This window comes from Coregonus lavaretus, assembly GCF_964263955.1.
Source record: "Coregonus lavaretus genome assembly, contig: HAP1_SCAFFOLD_1817, whole genome shotgun sequence".
NCBI classification, from domain to species: Eukaryota; Metazoa; Chordata; class Actinopteri; order Salmoniformes; family Salmonidae; genus Coregonus; species Coregonus lavaretus.
In genome coordinates this window covers 9,165-32,574 of record NW_028159257.1, presented here as the reverse complement: position 1 = coordinate 32,574, position 23,410 = coordinate 9,165, and the positions used below count along the sequence as shown (strand labels likewise).

At 46.2% G+C, this 23,410-nt stretch overlaps 1 protein-coding gene across 1 annotated transcript in view; it reads right to left on the bottom strand.

The window, feature by feature from the left end:
- The window catches only part of LOC311123102 (methyl-CpG-binding domain protein 2-like), a gene marked incomplete at its 5' end in the record, with an annotated part of 70,888 nt that extends 49,314 nt beyond the window's left edge, over positions 1-21,574 (bottom strand). Inside the window, 2 exons of the mRNA XM_084197376.1 lie at positions 7,077-7,214; positions 21,404-21,574. Coding sequence (XP_084053502.1) covers positions 7,077-7,214; positions 21,404-21,574 — 309 coding nt within the window. The remainder of the gene's footprint in view (positions 1-7,076; positions 7,215-21,403) is intronic.
- Positions 21,575-23,410: the final 1,836 nt, after the last annotated feature.

Sequence of the window (23,410 nt, the reverse complement as noted above, 5' to 3'; positions counted from 1 at the left end):
CACTAACACACACACACTAACACACACTAACACACACACACTAACACACACACTCACTAACACACTAACACACACACACACACACTCACTAACACACACTAACAGACACTAACACACACAAACACTAACAAAAAACAAAAACATCCACCTGCGCTTCATTTCCACACTCACTCAGTGTGGCATCACTAACTGTGATTCACTGCTCTCTGGATGTTCTGTACATGGTAGACAGGGCCTAGAGGCTCTCTGGATGTTCTGTACATGGTAGACAGGGCCTAGAGGCTCTCTGGATGTTCTGTACATGGTAGACAGGGCCTAGAGGCTCTCTGGATGTTCTGTACATGGTAGACAGGGCCTAGAGGCTCTCTGGATGTTCTGTACATGGTAGACAGGGCCTAGAGGCTCTCTGGATGTTCTGTACATGGTAGACAGGGCCTAGAGGCTCTCTGGATGTTCTGTACATGGTAGACAGGGCCTAGCGGCTCTCTGGATGTTCTGTACATGGTAGACAGGGCCTAGAGGCTCTCTGGATGTTCTGTACATGGTAGACAGGGCCTAGAGGCTCTCTGGATGTTCTGTACATGGTAGACAGGGCCTAGAGGCTCTCTGGATGTTCTGTACATGGTAGACAGGGCCTAGAGGCTGTCTGGATGTTCTGTACATGGTAGACAGGGCCTAGAGGCTCTCTGGATGTTCTGTACATGGTAGACAGGGCCTAGAGGCTCTCTGGATGTTCTGTACATGGTAGACAGGGCCTAGAGGCTCTCTGGATGTTCTGTACATGGCAGACAGGGCCTAGAGCAGGGGTGTCAAACGTACGGCCCGCGGGCCGGAGCATCCCCGCAAACGGGTTTAATCAGGCCCGCGAGATGATTTAGAAAAAAAAAAAAAAAAAAAAGTTTATTTATTTTTATTTTTTTAAGTATAAAAATGCGCTGCAATTTTTCAGTTAAATAAACTGCTGTTCCAATTGCGTCCACTGGATGGCGCAATAGCAATTGTGTTAAGCAAGCAAACTGTTTATACCGGGGCAGAGCAAGTAGGTCAAGCACGTGCAGCCAATGAGCTACTTTGTTTTGCCCGCGATATTTATTACGGCTTCTACTTTTAACATTATGTGCTTTGGCACCCTCATTGCCCCAATATGTCTCTGTCAAAAAAGAGAAAAGTGGACGCAGAGTGCAGAGTGTTCCAAGAAAAATGGTCATCCTATTTAATCACGGAATTGAATGGGAAAGCTGTATGTTTGGTGTGTTCAGAGCATGTTGCAGTGCTGAAAGAATATAACCTTCGTCGCCACTATGTGAGTCTTCATGCCGACAAATATGACAACTTTCAAGGACAGCGGAGATGAGAGAAGGTGAATGAACTGTTGGCGGGTCTGAAGAAACAGCAGTCTGTGTTTACTCACAGCCGAGACATCAGTGACGCTGCAGTGAAAGCTAGCTACCTCATTGCTAATGAAATCGCAGTGGCTTCAAAACCATTTAGTGAGGGTGAATTTGTAAAAACATGCATGATGAAGGCAGCGGAGATTGTGTGCCCTGAAAAGCGGCAGGCTTTTGCAAATATCAGCCTGACAAGAAACACAGTTGCAGACAGGATTTCCGATCTTTCAGTGGATTTGGACAGCCAGTTGAAGCAAAAAGTAAAGTCATTTATTGCGTTTTCGGTTGCAATTGATGAAAGCACGGACATTACGGATGTTGCACAACTGGCCATTTTTTCATCCGCGGAGTTGATGACACATTGACCGTCACCGAGGAGTTTGTGGAGTTGGTGCCGATGACAGATACAACGACAGCAGCTGATATTTTTACCGCACTCGTCGGCGCGCTGGACAGGGTTGGAGTGGACTGGTCCCGCGCTGTCAGCCTGGCTACAGATGGTGCGCCCTCAATGATCGGGAAAAAAGCAGGCGTTGTGACAAAGTTCAGAGAGAAAGTGCAATCTGCAAATGGAGGACGTGATTTTTTGACTTTTCACTGTATTTTGCACCAGGAGGCTTTGTGTTGCAAGTCATTAAAGATGGATAACGTCATGAAGGTGGTCATCCAAACTGTTAATTTCATCCGATCCAGAAGCCTGAATCACCGTCAGTTTGACAGCCTTCTCAGAGAGAAAGACCACATCTATGGCCTGCCATACCACACTGAGGTAAGATGGTTAAGCCGAGGTGCTGTGCTGAGGCGTTTCTTTGATTTACGAGAAGAAATTGAACAGTTCATGGAAGAAAAGGGCAAACCAGTGTTAGAATTTCATTCCGCAGAATGGATGCCGGACCTTGCATTTATGGTGGATGTTACAGAGCACCTGAATAACTTGAACAAACAGCTGCAAGGGCGCAACAAAGTTGTCACGCAGTATTATGACAGCATACGTTCTTTCAAGTTGAAACTGTCATTGTGGGAGACGCAACTTGCCGGTGGTGATGCAGCTCACTTCCCCTGTCTGAAAAATGTGTGCGCGACCCAACATGTGGCAGACATGAAGCGGTTCAAAGATAAAATAACTGGACTGTTACGGGAGTTTGAGCAACGCTTTCAGATTTATGTTTATATGTTTTTATGTTGATGTGCTATTGTTTTTAATAGATTTTATTTTATTTGTATATTTAACCTATTCTTGACTCTGTGGTTCTTGCAATTGTTTGGGGAACAGGATTTCATTATTTTTATCTACATTTCTGCCTGAGAAATGACACCCTGATATAGTTCTGTGATCTGTGATATACTTCTGTGAATCACTGAGGCATTGTGTGTTTGTTTGTTCTTTGTCCTCAGAACTTTCAAATAACTTGAGGTGTTTTATGATTAATAGTGATGTTGTGCTTTTGGACACTGTCCTCAGGCTCCAGCTTTATGTTTATATGTTTTTATGTTGATGTGCTATTGTTTTTAATTGATTTTATTTTATTTGTATATTTAACCTATTCTTGACTCTGTGGTTCTTGCACTTGTTTGGGGAACAGGATTTCATTATTTGTATCTACATTTCTGCCTGAGAAATGACACCCTGATATAGTTCTGTGATCTGTGAAACAGTTCTGTTAATCACTGAGGCATTGTGTGTTTGTGTGTTCTTTTTCTTTAGAATTTTCAAATAAACTTGACGTGTTTTATGATTAATAGTGATGTTGTGCTTGTACTATTTTGGACACACTGTCCTCAGGCTCCAGCTTTATGTTGTATGTTGATTGTATTAAAACAAAGAAAACAATCTGAAGTTGTTGTTTTTAAGTTATATATACCATGATTTTTCCGGTCCGGCCCACTTGGGAATAGATTTTCCTCCATGTGGCCCCTGAGCTAAAATGAGTTTGACACCCCTGGCCTAGAGGCTATCTGGATGTTCTGTACATGGTAGACAGGGCCTAGAGGCTCTCTGGATGTTCTGTACATGGTAGACAGGGCCTAGAGGCTCTCTGGATGTTCTGTACATGGTAGACAGGGCCTAGAGGCTCTCTGGATGTTCTGTACATGGTAGACAGGGCCTAGAGGCTCTCTGGATGTTCTGTACATGGTAGACAGGACCTAGAGGCTCTCTGGATGTTCTGTACATGGTAGACAGGGCCTAGAGGCTCTCTGGATGTTCTGTACATGGTAGACAGGACCTAGAGGCTCTCTGGATGTTCTGTACATGGTAGACAGGGCCTAGAGGCTCTCTGGATGTTCTGTACATGGTAGACAGGGCCTAGAGGCTCTCTGGATGTTCTGTACATGGTAGACAGGGCCTAGAGGCTCTCTGGATGTTCTGTACATGGTAGACAGGGCCTAGAGGCTGTCTGGATGTTCTGTACATGGTAGACAGGGCCTAGAGGCTCTCTGGATGTTCTGTACATGGTAGACAGGGCCTAGAGGCTGTCTGGATGTTCTGTACATGGTAGACAGGGCCTAGAGGCTCTCTGGATGTTAAGTACATGGTAGACAGGGCCTAGAGGCTCTCTGGATGTTCTGTACATGGCAGACAGGGCCTAGAGGCTCTCTGGATGTTCTGTACATGGTAGTACAGGGCCTAGAGGTCTGTCATTTCTGCTACTCAGGTTCACTGACTCCTCTAGCACTTACAGTACGTCTGCCATTCACTGCAGGTGGAGAAAATGGTGCTCAGATGTAATGCAGCCTTGATGACTCACACAGATCTGTTTCCGCTCAGCTAGACGCTAGCCTATGACTGGCTCTATAATGGCTATGACTGGCTCTATAATGGCTATGACTGGCTCTATAATGGCTATGACTGGCTCTATAATGCCTATGACTGGCTCTATAATGGCTATGACTGGCTCTATAATGGCTATGACTGGCTCTATAATGGCTATGACTGGCTCTATAATGGCTATGACTGGCTCTATAATGGCTATGACTGGCTCTATAATGGCTATGACTGGCTCTATAATGGCTATGACTGGCTCTATAATGGCTATGACTGGCTCTATAATTACTATGACTGGCTCTATAATGGCTATGACTGGCTCTATAATGGCTATGACTGGCTCTATAATGGCTATGACTGGCTCTATAATGGCTATGACTGGCTCTATAATTACTATGACTGGCTCTATAATTACTATGACTGGCTCTATAATGGCTATGACTGGCTCTATAATGGCTATGACTGGCTCTATAATGGCTATGACTGGCTCTATAATGGCTATGACTGGCTCTATAATGGCTATGACTGGCTCTATAATGGCTATGACTGGCTCTATAATGGCTATGACTGGCTCTATAATTACTATGACTGGCTCTATAATTACTATGACTGGCTCTATAATGGCTATGACTGGCTCTATAATGGCTATGACTGGCTCTATAATGGCTATGACTGGCTCTATAATGGCTATGACTGGCTCTATAATGGCTATGACTGGCTCTATAATTACTATGACTGGCTCTATAACGGCTATGACTGGCTCTATAATTACTATGACTGGCTCTATAATTACTATGACTGGCTCTATAATTACTATGACTGGCTCTATAACGGCTATGACTGGCTCTATAATTACTATGACTGGCTCTATAATTACTATGACTGGCTCTATAATTACTATGACTGGCTCTATAACGGCTATGACTGGCTCTATAATGGCTATGACTGGCTCTATAATTACTATGACTGGCTCTATAATTACTATGACTGGCTCTATAATGGCTATGACTGGCTCTATAATTACTATGACTGGCTCTATAATTACTATGACTGGCTCTATAATTACTATGACTGGCTCTATAATGGCTATGACTGGCTCTATAATTACTATGACTGGCTCTATAATTACTATGACTGGCTCTATAATTACTATGACTGGCTCTATAATTACTATGACTGGCTCTATAATTACTATGACTGGCTCTATAATTACTATGACTGGCTCTATAATTACTATGACTGGCTCTATAATTACTATGACTGGCTCTATAATTACTATGACTGGCTCTATAATTACTATGACTGGCTCTATAATTACTATGACTGGCTCTATAATGGCTATGACTGGCTCTATAATGGCTATGACTGGCTCTATAATGGCTATGACTGGCTCTATAATGGCTATGACTGGCTCTATAATGGCTATGACTGGCTCTATAATTACTATGACTGGCTCTATAACGGCTATGACTGGCTCTATAATTACTATGACTGGCTCTATAATTACTATGACTGGCTCTATAATTACTATGACTGGCTCTATAACGGCTATGACTGGCTCTATAATTACTATGACTGGCTCTATAATTACTATGACTGGCTCTATAATTACTATGACTGGCTCTATAATTACTATGACTGGCTCTATAACGGCTATGACTGGCTCTATAATGGCTATGACTGGCTCTATAATTACTATGACTGGCTCTATAATTACTATGACTGGCTCTATAATGGCTATGACTGGCTCTATAATTACTATGACTGGCTCTATAATTACTATGACTGGCTCTATAATTACTATGACTGGCTCTATAATGGCTATGACTGGCTCTATAATTACTATGACTGGCTCTATAATTACTATGACTGGCTCTATAATGGCTATGACTGGCTCTATAATTACTATGACTGGCTCTATAATTACTATGACTGGCTCTATAATTACTATGACTGGCTCTATAATTACTATGACTGGCTCTATAATTACTATGACTGGCTCTATAATTACTATGACTGGCTCTATAATTACTATGACTGGCTCTATAATTACTATGACTGGCTCTATAATTACTATGACTGGCTCTATAATTACTATGACTGGCTCTATAATTACTATGACTGGCTCTATAATTACTATGACTGGCTCTATAACGGCTATGACTGGCTCTATAATTACTATGACTGGCTCTATAATGGCTATGACTGGCTCTATAATTACTATGACTGGCTCTATAATTATTATGACTGGCTCTATAATTACTATGACTGGCTCTATAATTACTATGACTGGCTCTATAATTACTATGACTGGCTCTATAATTACTATGACTGGCTCTATAATTACTATGACTGGCTCTATAATTACTATGACTGGCTCTATAATTACTATGACTGGCTCTATAATTACTATGACTGGCTCTATAACGGCTCCCACAGTGCCAGTCTCAGCGTGATGCTGCTGTAACACAGTGAGGAGCTACAGCGTTCTTTAGTGGCCTCTAGTGGTCGACGCCAGACATGACACCTCAGTTCAGTTACAGGGCTTATATAATGGGTTTAGCTGGCTTTGCTCTGTGTGTAACTAGCATGACGGTGTGGCTGGCCTACATAGTACCCACTAGACAGTGAGAGGTGTCAGGAGCCTGAGGCAGGATGTCTGGCTGCAGACCGGTTCAAAACTCACAACTAGAGAGTCTTCATTTGCAACTATTTTCCAAGTCAGGAGTTTGCCGTTTTAAACAAGATTAGATTGCTGTGAAAATCTCTCAACGGGGTTGGCAGTTACCAGCTACTGTCCCCAATGATAGCCAGTGACCGCTCACCATTTTGTATGCAGGCTGCGTCTCCTGATCAAGCCCTCCCTCTGGGCAATAAAGTACCAGTCACTGCAGAGATTCAGTTACTCAGCGTGTATGTCTCACCTGTCTGGGCTGCTCTGTGGCTCTCTGCAGGTCTGTCTTCACCTTGTTGCTGGGGTGGTTCACCACTTTGGTGACGGGCTGTTTAAAGATGGAGGCTGTCTGTCTGATAGGAAGTGCTGTGTTCAGGTCTGGTTTACCCTGAAAAGGAGAGGGGGCTCAATTAAACGACAGGAGAGAGGGATGATCAAAGGGTTTTAGAAAAGCGATATAACAACTATGTATTATTAATAAACGACAAGCGGAGATCAAGGAGCGGAAGAGAGAGAGAGAGAGAGAGCGACAGAGAGAGAGAGAGAGCGACAGAGAGAGAGAGAGAGCGAGAGAGAGAGAGAGAGAGAGAGAGAGAGAGAGAGAGAGCGACAGAGAGAGAGCGACAGAGAGAGAGAGAGACAGAGAGAGAGAGACAGCGACAGAGAGCGACAGAGAGAGAGAGAGAGACAGCGACAGAGAGAGAGAGAGAGAGAGAGAGAGAGCGACAGAGAGAGAGCGACAGAGAGAGAGAGAGACAGAGAGAGAGAGACAGCGACAGAGAGCGACAGAGAGAGAGAGAGAGACAGCGACAGAGAGAGAGAGAGACAGCGACAGAGAGAGAGCGACAGAGAGAGAGAGACAGAGACAGCGAGAGAGACAGCGAGAGAGAGAGAGCGACAGAGAGAGAGAGAGAGAGAGAGAGCGACAGAGCGAAAGAGCGAGAGCGACAGAGAGAAAGAGAGCGAGCGAGAGCGAGAGAGAGAGAGAGAGAGAGCGACAGAGCGGGAGAGAGAGCGAGAGAGAGAGCGAGAGAGAGAGAGAGAGAGCGAGAGAGAGCGAGAGAACAAGACAGTGTGTCAGTAGATATAGCAAAGTCCACTTTGGTGACGGGCTGTTTAAAGATGGAGGCTGTCTGTCTGATAGGAAGTGCTGTGTTCAGGTCTGGTTTACCCTGAAAAGGAGAGGGGGCTCAATTAAACGACAGGAGAGAGGGATGATCAAAGGGTTTTAGAAAAGCGATATAACAACTATGTATTATTAATAAACGACAAGCGGAGATCAAGGAGCGGAAGAGAGAGAGAGAGAGAGAGCGACAGAGAGAGAGAGAGAGCGACAGAGAGAGAGAGAGAGCGAGAGAGAGAGAGAGAGAGAGACAGAGAGAGAGACAGCGACAGAGAGAGAGAGAGAGAGAGAGAGAGAGCGACAGAGAGAGAGCGACAGAGAGAGAGAGAGACAGAGAGAGAGAGACAGCGACAGAGAGCGACAGAGAGAGAGAGAGAGACAGCGACAGAGAGAGAGAGAGACAGCGACAGAGAGAGAGCGACAGAGAGAGAGAGACAGAGACAGCGAGAGAGACAGCGAGAGAGAGAGAGCGACAGAGAGAGAGAGAGAGAGAGAGCGACAGAGCGAAAGAGCGAGAGCGACAGAGAGAAAGAGAGCGAGCGAGAGCGAGAGAGAGAGAGAGAGAGAGCGACAGAGCGGGAGAGAGAGCGAGAGAGAGAGCGAGAGAGAGAGAGAGAGAGCGAGAGAGAGCGAGAGAACAAGACAGTGTGTCAGTAGATATAGCAAAGTCCACCCTTTGTGTGTTGGAACTTCCATGAGCCATCAGGAAGCAGTCCTGTCATAAAACCGTGAAGAAGCGAACCTTCCTTTTAATAGTTTGCCACCCCTCCACCGCCCCTCATCCCCCTGCTTTGGGCACTCGTCTCGTGCGCTCCTCTTTTTACAGCTGAACGTGTAAACACATTCAGGAGAACTCTCACAGCCACTGCGGGGCATGAGTTCTCGCCTTGCGTAGGAAAGCCATCGTCTGAACTGCAGTACCCAGACTACGAAGGTTAGCTGTGATTTAGACAACTTCTAGTAAGCAGAGGGCATAACGTTCCACTGGTTTGATCAGGTTCCTATTCACCTTTATTACAGTAATCAGTGTGTGGCAAGAAACTACTGAGCAAGCCAATCAGCAGTGTCATAAACAAAAACAAAAGTAAAAGAAAATGCCTTGCAAAACTGCTGCAGCAGAAAGTATAAATACTAAGTCAGTGACAGTGACCGTTTCTACAGGTCAGTGGAAGCGCAACAGGCCGAAAATGAGTTTGCGGTTCAAACAACTAGCAAGACAGACAGACAACTAGTGAGACAGACAGACAACTAGTGAGACAGACAGACAACTAGTGAGGCAGACAGACAACTAGTGAGGCAGACAGACAACTAGTGAGGCAGACAGACAACTAGTGAGGCAGACAGACAACTAGTGAGGCAGACAGACAACTAGTGAGGCAGACAGACAACTAGTGAGACAGACAGACAGACAACTAGTGAGGCAAACATACAGCTAGTGAGGCAGGCAGACAATTAGTGAGGCGGACAGACAATTAGTGAGGCAGACAGACAACTAGTGAGGCAGACAGACAACTAGTGAGGTAGACAGACAACTAGTGAGGCAGACAGACAACATTCAAAGTAGACGGTTGGTTGTGCGAGCCTGCTTAGTGAGGCGCTCACTCACATGGCTGTGTGTGTGTGTAGCAGTCTGCGGAGCGGCGGTTGAAGGGTTAACTCTGATCTGTGGTTTGGCAGACACAACAGGGGAGGGGGAGGGGACTCCTCCCTAGCGATGACATGTGGAGAGCAGTAGAGCAGAGCAGAGTGAGGCCAAGCTAAAACCAACGCCTGTCAGCCAATCAACACCGGCTCAGGGCACACTGACAAACACAGGCCTAACTGTTTATTCGTTAGCACACAAGGACGAGCTGCATCTCAGGTCACATGGACTGGAGAGGAACATCATGGACTGGAGAGGAACATCATGGACTGGAGAGGAGCATCATGGACTGGAGAGGAACATCGTGGACTGGAGAGGAGCATCGTGGACTGGAGAGGAGCATCGTGGACTGGAGAGGAGCATCGTGGACTGGAGAGGAGCATCGTGGACTGGAGAGGAGCATCGTGGACTGGAGAGGAGCATCGTGGACTGGAGAGGAGCATCATGGACTGGAGAGGAACATCATGGACTGGAGAGGAGCATCATGGACTGGAGAGGAACATCATGGACTGGAGAGGAGCATCATGGACTGGAGAGGAGCATCATGGACTGGAGAGGAACATCGTGGACTGGAGAGGAGCATCGTGGACTGGAGAGGAGCATTGTGGACTGGAGAGGAGCATCGTGGACTGGAGAGGAGCATCATGGACTGGAGAGGAGCATCGTGGACTGGAGAGGAGCATCGTGGACTGGAGAGGAGCATCGTGGACTGGAGAGGAGCATCGTGGACTGGAGAGGAGCATCATGGACTGGAGAGGAGCATCATGGACTGGAGAGGAGGATCATGGACTGGAGAGGAGCATCATGGACTGGAGAGGAGGATCATAGCCCACTCCATATACAACACCCAGTAGACCACTCCATATACAACACCCAGTGGACCACTCCATATGCAAACAGCCACTCGCATTGATTCAAGACTTTTAACACTTACCCTGCTCTCAGTTCCCATTGGAAACACCCCCCAAAAACATGTTGGGTAAAAAAACATTTAAAATTTTTGAGTACACCCTAACCTCTATGTTTCCATAAAGAACTAAAGACCTGAAGGTAAAACTATCTACAGAGCACTGAGAGCCATGCTGTGATGAAATAGAGCTGTTGTTTGGCATCATAACACAGGAATGCGTTCGAATCTGGAAGGAAAAACACAATCTGCCCTTCACCCTGACGTGAACTCCTAGAAATGACAGATTTAAGTAGATAACAACACAATGCAACTTTAATGTCCATTAGTTACAGTGGTCCGTTCTCAACCCCCCCAGACAGAACACAGACAGGGTTTGGTTTTATTCTTCCATGTTTTGACTTAACTCTCAGGTCGGAGGTTTGGTCTTGTTACCACAGATAACCGCTCATAAACCTAACCTATGCTATGTACCATAAAGTGTCTTTGGGAAAGTACACAGGCAGTGAGGGTCTGCCAATTCAGCTTGATGACACACACCTCAAAGAATGTTCTAGTGGCTAAATGGGCTCAAAGGAATGACGGAGAGAGAGAGAGAGAGGAGACGCCCACATCCCCTGTTCCTCCTAGCCCCGTCTACTGAGAAGTTTTCATTATGAAACCTGGAAATGGACATGAGTGTTTCTCATTGGTTCAAGTTCAGATCGTCCCTCTCTGTATGGACCCGTTTTCTTCCATTTCGAACCAAGTGAATACCACCCTGGTCCTTCCTCTCCCTCTGAGCTAGAAAGATGTGTTGCACCAGATCAATCACGTCTAGACGTCGCACTCAGCTTGGAGCAGGCGGGCAGAGAGTGTGTGCAGGCGGGCAGAGAGTGTGTGTAGGCGGGCAGAGAGTGTGTGTAGGCGGGCAGAGAGTGTGTGTAGGCGGGCAGAGAGTGTGTGTAGGCGGGCAGAGAGAGTGTGTGTTGACCAAACACAGTGGACACCGGGTGAGTGTGCACTGAGCTGTGTTTAAATAAGATGGCGGCACAACATCTCCTGCTGGGGGGGAGCCAGGACACACACTCACGCAGACGGAGGGAAGGACACACACACACACAGAGGCACGGACACACACACATGCAGGGAAACGGAGACACACACACACACACTCTCTCTCTGGCCATCTAGCATGTCGAGTCCAGTCCAGGTTATTTTGGGCTAGCTGGTCACATGACTCTCACAGAGGAAATTATTGTGAACGGACAGAGAGCACAGCAACATCCGGTGTTGAGACGGCCGTATTAACCTGTTCATGGAGTATTGAACTCTTACCCTACGACGTCTGGACTACTGCTGGTTTTCTGTTCTATCTGATCATTAGTGCACCCACCTGGTGTGCCAGGTCTAAAGCTGTCCCTGATTAGAGCAGTGGAAATGGCTTCGAGGTCCAGATTTAAAAGTTCTACAGCTTCACCATCGAGAGCATCCTGACTGGTTTCATCACCGCCTGGTATGGCAACTGCTCGGCCTCTGACCGCAAGGCACTACAGAGGGTAGTGCGTACGGCCCAGTACATCACCGGGGCCAAGCTTCCTGCCATCCAGGACCTCTATACCAGGCGGTGTCAGAGGAAGGCCCTCAAAATTATCAAAGACTCCAGCCACCCTAGTCATAGACTGTTCTCTCTGCTACCGCACGGCAAGCGGTACCGGAGCACCAAGACTAGGTCCAAAAGGCTTCTTAACAGCTTCTACCCCCAAGCCATAAGACTCCTGAACAGCTAATCATGGCTACCCAGACTATTTGCATTGCCCCCCCCCCCTCTTTTACGCTGCTGCTACTCTGTTTATTATCTATGCATAGTCACTTTAACTCTACCCACATGTACATATTACCTCAATTACCTCGACTAACCGGTGCCCCAGCACATTGACTCTGTACCGGTACCCCCCTGTATATAGCCTCCCTACTGTTATTTTATTTTACTGCTGTGTTTACACTACACTACACTCTTTAATTATTTGCTATTAAAAATGTTTTACTTAACACTTTTTTGTTGTTGTTGTTGGTTAAGGGCTTGTAAGTAAGCATTTCACTGTAAGGTCTACACCTGTTGTATTCGGCACATGTGGCAAATAACATTTGAATTTCAGGGGTCTATTCGGTGTTGATAGTAAAATGCAATGAAAATACACGACACTACAGTACAGACCACTACACTACACTACACTACAGACCACTACACTACAGACCACTACACTACAGACCACTACACTACAGACCACTACACTACAGACCACTACACTACACTACAGACCACTACACTACAGACCACTACACTACACTACAGACCACTACACTACAGACCACTAAACTACACTACAGACCACTACACTACAGACCACTACAGACCACTACACTACACTACACTACAGACCACTACACTACACTACAGACCACTACACTACAGACCACTACACTACACTACAGACCACTACACTACACTACAGACCACTACACTACACTACAGACCACTACACTACAGACCACTACATTGTGAATTGATATGGTCTCCTACCAATTGTGTTAGTATGTGTATAGCTCTTAGTCGTGACAGATACATAATAATAATAATAACATGCCATTTAGCAGACGCTTTTATCCAAAGCGACTTACAGTCATGCGTGCATACATTTTTTTGGTGTATGGGTGGTCCCGGGGATCGAACCCACTACCTTGGCGTTCCAAGCGCCGTGCTCTACCAGCTGAGCTACAGAGGACAGGTGAAGTAATGAACTGGTTTTACTTCTCCTACTGGGAAGCTGTAACATGGCTGGCAAGCTGCTCCAGGCCTGTGAGAGTGTTGCAGAGACTACGTGCAGTTATAGGCTAGTCTGCCTACGTGTGTCCGTGCATGTGTGCGAGGGTGTGTGTCTGTATGTGCAGAGCTAGGCATTCATCAGATGTTATCTGGCCATCCGTCTGCTGGGCTAGGGGCTAGGGGCTGGGCTAGGGGCTGGAGGCTGGGGGCTGGAGGCTGGGGGCTAGGGGCAGGGGGCTGGGGGCTGCGCTGGGGGCTGGGGGCAGGGGCTGGGGGCTGGGCTAGGGGCTGGGCTAGGGGCTGGAGGCTGGGGGCTGGAGGCTGGGGGCAGGGGCTGGGGGCTGGGCTAGGGGCTGGGCTAGGGGCTGGAGGCTGGGGGCTGGAGGCTGGGGGCAGGGGCTGGGGGCTGGGCTAGGGGCTGGGCTAGGGGCTGGAGGCTGGGGGCTGGAGGCTGGGGGCTGGAGGCTGGGGGCTGCGCTGGGTGCTAGGGGCAGGGGGCTGGGGGCTGCGCTGGGGGCTGGGGGCTGGGCTGGGGGCTTGGGGCTAGGGGCTTGGGGCTAGGGGCTAGGGGCTAGGGGCTAGGGGCTGGGGGCTGGGGGCTGGGCTGGGGGCTAGGGGCAGGGGGCTGGGGGCTGCGCTGGGGGCTGGGTGCTAGGGGCAGGGGGCTGGGCTAGGGGCTGGGCAGTAGGGGCTAGGGGATGGGGGCTAGGGGCTGGGCACTAGGGGCTGGGGGCTAGGGGCTGGGGGCTAGGGGCTGGGGGCTGGGGGCTGGGCACTAGGGGCTAGGGGCTAGGGGCTAGGGGCTAGGGGCTAGGGGCTGGGGGCTAGGGGCTGGGGGCTAGGGGCTAGGGGCTGGGGGCTAGGGGCTGGGGGCTAGGGGATGGGGGCTAGGGGATGGGGGCTAGGGGATGGGGGCTAGGGGCTGGGCACTAGGGGATGGGGACTAGGGGCTAGGGGATGGGGGCTAGGGGATGGGGGCTAGGGGCTGGGCACTAGGGGATGGGGACTAGGGGCTAGGGGATGGGGGCTAGGGGATGGGGGCTAGGGGCTGGGCACTAGGGGATGGGGGCTAGGGGCTGGGCACTAGGGGATGGGGGCTAGGGGCTAGGGGCTGGGGGCTGTGTGTGTTGCTAGGCCATGTCACGTCGTCCTCGGAGAGGAGTAGAGAGAAGAGGAGAGAGAGGAGTAGAGAGAGGAGTAGAGAGAGGAGGAGAGCATTGCAGAGGAGAGCCAGGTTGAGCCTGCCTCATCTCTCTCCACAGGGGAGGAACGCCCTCAGGGCTACGGCATTGTGGGATACCAATTCTGAGTCCCAAATGACCCTCTATTCCCTTTATAGTGCACTGCTTTTGACCAGGGCCCTCACTGCTAGAGAATCTGCTTTGTGAGTGTTGAGAACACGGAGTAGAACATGGAGGAGAACTGCACCTGACTGAAACACATTCCGTTTCCTGTGTCTCGGTGAAAGAAAACGCTTCCACACGGGGAGGGACTTTCTGAACTGTTTTCCATTGCACAACATCTTTAAAATAATGAACACAACCCAGGTGTGTTCCAATTTACCTCTGTGTCAGGGTCATTGAGACTACTAGATCATCTAGAACACCCTGCCTGGGTCAGACTGGGTCAGACTGGGTCTGCCTAACCCTGCCTGGGTCAGACTGGGTCTGCCTGGGTCTGCCTGGGTCAGACTGGGTCAGACTGGGTCAGACTGGGTCAGACTGGGTCTGCCTAACCCTGCCTGGGTCAGACTGGGTCAGACTGGGTCTGCCTGGGTCTGCCTGGGTCAGACTGGGTCTGCCTAACCCTGACTGGGTCTGCCTGGGTCTGCCTAACCCTGACTGGGTCAGACTGGGTCAGACTGGGTCTGCCTGTCACACCACACTAAACCACAGCCAGGCAGCTTGTAGACAACACACTAAACCACAGCCAGCCAGCTTGTAGACACCACACTAAACCACTCATTAATTAATGTACGTACAGTGGCTTGCGAAAGTATTCACACCCATTGGCATTTTTCCAATTTAATTTTAATTAAAATGGATTTTGGGGGGGTTTGTATCATTTGATTTACATAACATGCCTACCACTTCGAAGATGAAAAATATTTTTTTTGTGAAACAATAAATAAATAAGACAAAAAAACTGAAAGCTTGAGCGTGCATAACTATTCACCCCCCCCAAAGTCAATACTTTGTAGAGAAACCTTTTGCAGCAATTACAGCTGCAAGTCTCTTGGGGTATGTCTCTATAAGCTTGGCACATCTAGCTACTGGAATTTGAACTCATTCTTCAAGGCAAAACTGCTCCAGCTCCTTCAAGTTGGATGGGTTCCGCTGGTGTACAGCAATGTTTAAGTCATACCACAGATTCTCAATTGGATTGAGGTCTGGGCTTTGACTAGGCCATTCCAAGACATTTAAATGTTTCCCCTTAAACCACTCAAGTGTTGCTTTAGCAGTATGCTTAGGGTCATTGTCCTGCTGGAAGGTGAACCTCCGTTCCAGTCTCAAATCTCTGGAAGACTGAAACAGGTTTCCCTCAAGAATTTCCCTGTATTTAGCGGCATCCATCATTCCTTCAATTCTGACCAGTTTCCCAGTCCCTGCCGATGAAAAACATCCCCAGAGCATGATGCTGCCACCACCATGCTTCACTGATGGCCAAAAAGCTCAATTTTAGTCTCATCTGACCAGAGTACCTTCTTCCATATGTTTTGGGGAGTCTCCCACATGCCTTTTGGCGAATACCAAAAGTGTTTGCTTATTTTATTTTAATTTTTTTTGCAATGGCTTTTTTCTGGCCACTCTTCCGTAAAGCCCAGCTCTGTGGAGTGTACAGCTTAAAGTGGTCCTATGGACAGATACTACAATCTCCGCTGTGGAGCTTTGCAGCTCCTTCAGGGTTATCTTTGGTCTCTTTGTTCCCTCTCTGATTAATGCCCTCCTTGCCTGGTCCGTGAGTTTTGGTGGGCGGCCCTCTGTTGGCAGGTTTGTTGTGGTGCTATATTCTTTTCATTTTTTAATAATGGATTTAATGGTGCTCTGTGGGATGTTCAAAGTTTCTGATATTTTTTTATAACCCAACCCTGATCTGTACTTCTTCACAACTTTGTCCCTGACCTGTTTGGAGAGCTCCTTGGGTCTTCATGGTGCCGCTTGCTTGGTGGTTCCCCTTGCTTAGTGGTGTTGCAGACTCTGGGGCCGTTCAGAACAGGTGTATAAATACTGAGATCATGTGACAGATCATGTGACACTTAAATAAAGTCCACCTGTGTGCAATCTAACTAATTATGTGACTTCTGAAGATAATTGGTATTTAGGGGCTTCATAGCAAAGGGGGTGAATACATATGCATCCACCACTTTTCCGAATTTTCTGAAACAAGTAATTTTTTTCATTTCACTTCACCTATTTGAACTATTTTGTGTATGTCCATTGCATGAAATACAAATACAAATCCATTTAAATTACAGGTTGTAATGCAACAAAATAGGAAAAAAACGCCAAGGGGGATGAATACTTTTGCAAGGCACTGTAGAGATACAGTGAGGGAAAAAAGTATTTCATCCCCTGCTGAAACGTTTGCCCACTGACAAAGACATGATCAGTCTATAATTTTAATGGTAGGTTTATTTGAACAGTGAGAGACAGAATAACAATAAAACAATCCAGAAAAACGCATGTCAAAAATGTTATAAATTGATTTGCATTTTAAATGAGGGAAATAAGTATTTGCCCCCTCTGTAAAACATGACTTAGTACTTGTTGGCAAAACCCTTGATGGCAATCACAGAGGTCAGACGTTTCTTGTAGTTGGCCACCAGGTTTGCACACATCTCAGGAGGGATTTTGTCCCACTCCTCTTTGCAGATCTTCTCCAAGTCATTAAGGGTTCGAGGCTGACGTTTGGCAACTCGAACCTACAGCTCCCTCCACAGATTTTCTATGGGATTAAGGTCTGGAGACTGGCTAGGCCACTCCAGGACCTTAATGTGCTTCTTCTTCAGCCACTCCTTTGTTGCCTTGGCCGTGTGTTTTGGGTCATTGTCATGCTGGAATACCCATCCACTACCCATTTTCAATGACCTGGCTGAGGGAAGGAGGTTCTCACCCAAGATTTGACGGTACATGGCCCCGTCCATCGTCCCTTTGATGCGGTGAAGTTGTCCTGTCCCCTTAGCAGAAAAACACCCCCAAAGCATAATGTTTCCACCTCCATGTTTGACGGTGGGGATGGTGTTCTTGGGGTCATAGGCAGCATTCCTCCTCCTCCAAACATGGCGAGTTGAGTTGATGCCAAAGAGCTCGATTTTGGTGTCATCTGACCACAACACTTTCACCCAGTTCCCCTCTGAATCATTCAGATGTTCATTGGCAAACTTCCGACAGCCCTACTTATTTCCCTCATTAAAATGCAAATCAATTTATAACATTTTTGACATGCGTTTTTCTGGATTTTGTTGTTGTTATTCTGTCTCTCACTGTTCAAATAAACCTACCATTAAAATTATAGACTGATCATTTCTTTGTCAGTGGGCAAACTTACAAAATCAGCAGGGGATCAAATACTTTTTTCTCTCACTGTACAAGACAGGCTCAATTCCTTTCAGTGAGTAAAGTACGTTAATAAATGTATCAAACAAAATTATTATTTTCTTTACAATCTTTTCACACCGTTATAATTAGATATATGAATTAAAACAAAAATAGTCGTTGTGACAAGAGTAGAAACATGTTGCATAACAACTAATAGGTTTTAGAGTTCTAAAGGAGATTTGTAAAGCTTAAGAACAACACTTTTGAAAGGAAATGGACCCGTACACACCACACCACACCACACAGGACAAGCCATATTTCAGACTGCCCATCTTAATATTTGATTTTTATTGGCCAGTCTTAGATATGTTTTTTTCTTTGCAACTTTTCCTATAAGGTCAGCATCCCGGAGTTGCCTCTTCACTGACGAGTTTCAGAAGAAAGTTATTTGTTTCTGGCCTTTTTGAGCCTGTAATCGAACCCACAATCGCTGATGCTGCAGATACTCAACTAGTCTCAAGAAGGCCAGTTTTATTGCTTCTTTAATCTTTAACAGTCTTCAGCTGTGCTAACATAATTGCGAAAGGGTTTTCTAATGATCAATTAGCCTTTTAAAATGATAAACTTGGATTAGCAAACACAACGAGCCATTGGAACACAGGATTGATGGTTGCTGATCATGAGCCTCTGTACGCCTATGTAGATATTCCATTAAATATCAGCCGTTTCCAGCTACAATAGCCATTTACAACATTAACAATGTCTACACTGTATTTCTGATCAATTTGATGTTTTTTAATGGACAAAAACAATGCTTTTCTTATGAAAACAAGGACATTTCGAAGTGACCCCAAACTATTTGATACACTGCCGATTTTGCAGGTTTTCCTACTTACAAATTTTTATCATAGGTACACTTCAACTGTGAGAGACGGAATCTAAAACAAAAATCCAGAAAATCACATTGTATGATTTTTAAGTAATTAATTTGCATTTTATTGCATGACATAAGTATTTGATCACCTACCAACCAGTAAGAATTCCGGCTCTCACAGACCTGTTAGTTTTTCTTTAAGAAGCCCGCCTGTTCTCCACTCATTGCCTGTATTAACTGCACCTGTTTGAACTCGTTACCTGTATAAAATACACCTGTCCACACACTCAATCAAACAGACTCCAATCTCTCCACAATGGCCAAGACCAGAGAGCTGTGTAAGGACATCAGGGATAAAATTGTAGACCTGCACAAGGCTGGGATGGGCTACAGGACAATAGGCAAGCAGCTTGGTGAGAAGGAAACAACTGTTGGCGCAATTATTAGAAAATGGAAGAAGTTCAAGATGACGGTCAATCACCCTCGGTCTGGGGCTCCATGCAAGATCTCACCTCGTGGGGCATCAATGATCATGAGGAAGGTGAGGGATCAGCACAGAAATACACGGCAGGACCTGGTCAATGACCTGAAGAGAGCTGGGACCACAGTCTCAAAGAAAACCATTAGTAACACACTACGCCGTCATGGATTAAAATCCTGCAGCGCACGCAAGGTCCCCCTGCTCAAGCCAGCGCATGTCCAGGCCCGTCTGAAGTTTGCCAATGACCATCTGGATGATCCAGAGGAGGAATGGGAGAAGGTAATGTGGTCTGATGAGACAAAAATAGAGCTTTTTGGTCTAAACTCCACTCGCCATGTTTGGAGGAATAAGGATGAGTACAACCCCAAGAACACCATCCCAACCGTGAAGCATGGAGGTGGTAACATCATTCTTTGGGGATGCTTTTCTGCAAAGGGGACAGGACGACTGCACCGTATTGAGGGGAGGATGGATGGGGCCATGTATCACGAGATCTTGGCCAACAACCTCCTTCACTCAGTAAGAACATTGAAGATGGGTCGTAGCTGGGTCTTCCAGCATGACAACGACTCGAAACACACAGCCAGGGCAACTAAGGAATGGCTCCGTAAGAAGCATCTCAAGGTCCTGGAGTGGCCTGGCCAGTCTCCAGACCTGAACCCAATAGAAAATCTTTGGAGGGAGATTAGTGTTTTTAGTCCCATCCTTCAACTCCATTCAACACCACTCATCTATCTCTTAACACCATCCATATTGGATTTCTATTTGCCATATATTTTCAACTATACTGTGATATTTTACAAAAGTTCTGAACCTTTCTATTCTCATTGTTTGTACAGATAGTAAATTGAAAATAAACATTTTTGCTAAAAGTAATATTATATTATTGATCGATTGACTATGACTTTTCAGATCACCCAGTAGTGCTATCTGCAGGGTTAGCTCCAGGTAAATATTGCAATCCTTTAGCCATTCCTGGACCTGTGTCTACAAATGGACAGTACCAAAACAAATGATCTAATGAGTCTGTCTCTTCGCAGCAAAATCTGCAGAGCTGGGAAGATTTTATCCCCCATGTAAATAACATTCTATTGGTAGCAAGAAGTTTGTATAATAATTTAAATTGAAAAATTCTAAGTTTTGAATCCGGTGTCGTTTTGCGTATCAGTTCATAAACACTATGCCATGGAATCAGTACGTCAAAAATCTCTTCCCAACTATTTTGCAATCTATATGGGACGGCTGTCAATCTTTTGGTCCTTAAATGAAACTGGTATACTTTTTTATTTATCACAGTTTTCTTTAACCAATTATGTTCTTTAATGCAAGGCCGACAGACAAGTTCCTTACTTTCTCCCCCTTCCACTTTCCTCTTCCATTTTTGCGGTAAGGCTGCAATTATTTGGTTGTAATTTTGGGTAGAGCAGACATTTCCATATGTTTTTGTTAGCTGCATGTGCGACAACTCCACCAGTCCTACCGATGATATCATTTACGAAGATTATACCTTTTTTTAAACATTTTTCAAAAAATAATTAATTAGTATATTTGAGTTTAACGACACTATTTGTTGCATTATTCGTTCTGTAATTTCTAGAGGATTAAATTGAAATTGCAACCAACTTTCTATGGCTTGTTTTAGAAATAGTGATATTTGGCGAGATGCAAAATGTTGCTGTGGGAATTTATTGGGACTCAAAATCCATCCTTGAAAAAGAAAAGGAGAGTCCCACTCTCGGAGCTCAGATGCAATAATTTAATAACCAAACAACCAACGTTTCGTATTAAGGGAAGTAGGGAAATACCTACAGGCAATAATATCGCCTTTCTCCTGAAGTGTTGACTACTTCCCACAAATCTAAAAGCATTGGATTGGTAGAGGCATGGGCTAGAGAGGGCGTCTCCACTATGTGACTTATACCAGTCAGTCACTTCCTTTCAAATCAGTAAAAGGGAAGTGAACAAGTGCACACTTTGGGAGAAAGGAGAGAACTGTGAAGAAACTAGTTAGTGAAGAAAAGATTCAAGTACACAGGCTAGACATGAAAACCACCGCTAGCACAGGGCTGAGAACAGAACGGTCTCAATAGGACTCCCTGCTAAAATAAAGGTTAAATAAAATAAAATAAAAAAATAGGAGGCCATTGGGAGAATGGAGTGAACAGCAGTTGATGGCCCCTGATGTGTAGCCCAGGCTAACCTGTACCTTGTTGATGGTGAGATTCTCATTCCGTAGCCTCTGTTTGCTCTTCTGCAGCTTGCTGGGCATCATCTTGCCCGTTCGGAAGTCGAAGCATCCCAGGTCTACCGTGTTGCCTAGGTAACGGGACAGCTGGGGTTTGCTCCGGAACTTCTTCCCCTTGGGACTGAGGGGGAGAGGAAACACAACAAAACAAAAAAAAACAGCGTTAGATCACACAGGTCTGATTAGTGTACTGTAGCTAGCGTTGAGGTCCACAAGCATCAATCGTTCAAGACGGGGGAACGTTTTACAGAGAACAGGGAAATGTAGCCCCATGTATTTCACAATGTTACTAAAGCCAGCGCTGTGTATTAATAGAAGCACTGCCAGTCTCATTATGTAACGGTAGTGGGGCTGTATTAATAGCAGCACTGCCAGTCTCATTATGTAATGGTAGTGGGGCTGTATTAATGGCAGCACTGCCAGTCTCATTATGTAATGGTAGTGGGGCTGTATTAATGGCAGCACTGTCAGTCTCATTATGTAATGGTAGTGGGGCTGTATTAATGGCAGCACTGCCAGTCTCATTATGTAATGGTAGTGGGGCTGTATTAATGGCAGCACTGCCAGTCTCATTATGTAATGGTAGTGGGGCTGTATTAATGGCAGCACTGCCAGTCTCATTATGTAATGGTAGTGGGGCTGTATTAATGGCAGCACTGCCAGTCTCATTATGTAATGGTAGTGGGGCTGTATTAATGGCAGCACTGCCAGTCTCATTATGTAATGGTAGTGGGGCTGTATTAATGGCAGCACTGCCAGTCTCATTATGTAATGGTAGTGGGGCTGTATTAATGGCAGCACTGCCAGTCTCATTATGTAATGGTAGTGGGGCTGTATTAATGGCAGCACTGCCAGTCTCATTATGTAATGGTAGTGGGGCTGTATTAATGGCAGCACTGCCAGTCTCAGTATGTAATGGTAGTGGGGCTGTATTAATGGCAGCACTGCCAGTCTCATTATGTAACGGTAGTGGGGCTGTATTAATGGCAGCACTGCCAGTCTCATTATGTAACGGTAGTGGGGCTGTATTAATGGCAGCACTGCCAGTCTCATTATGTAACGGTAGTGGGGCTGTATTAATGGCAGCACTGCCAGTCTCATTATGTAACGGTAGTGGGGCTGTATTAATGGCAGCACTGCCAGTCTCATTATGTAACGGTAGTGGGGCTGTATTAATGGCAGCACTGCCAGTCTCATTATGTAACGGTAGTGGGGCTGTATTAATGGCAGCACTGCCAGTCTCATTATGTAATGGTAGTGGGGCTGTATTAATGGCAGCACTGCCAGTCTCATTATGTAATGGTAGTGGGGCTGTATTAATGGCAGCACTGCCAGTCTCATTATGTAATGGTAGTGGGGCTGTATTAATGGCAGCACTGCCAGTCTCATTATGTAATGGTAGTGGGGCTGTATTAATGGCAGCACTGCCAGTCTCATTATGTAATGGTAGTGGGGCTGTATTAATGGCAGCACTGCCACTCTCATTATGTAATGGTAGTGGGGCTGTATTAATGGCAGCACTGCCAGTCTCATTATGTAATGGTAGTGGGGCTGTATTAATGGCAGCACTGCCAGTCTCATTATGTAATGGTAGTGGGGCTGTATTAATGGCAGCACTGCCAGTCTCATTATGTAATGGTAGTGGGGCTGTATTAATGGCAGCACTGCCAGTCTCATTATGTAATGGTAGTGGGGCTGTATTAATGGCAGCACTGCCAGTCTCATTATGTAATGGTAGTGGGGCTGTATTAATGGCAGCACTGCCAGTCTCATTATGTAATGGGGCTGTATTAATGGCAGCACTGCCAGTCTCATTATGTAATGGTAATGGGGCTGTATTAATGGCAGCACTGCCAGTCTCATTATGTAATGGTAGTGGGGCTGTATTAATGGCAGCACTGCCAATCTCATTATGTAATGGTAGTGGGGCTGTATTAATGGCAGCGCTGCCAGTCTCATTATGTAATG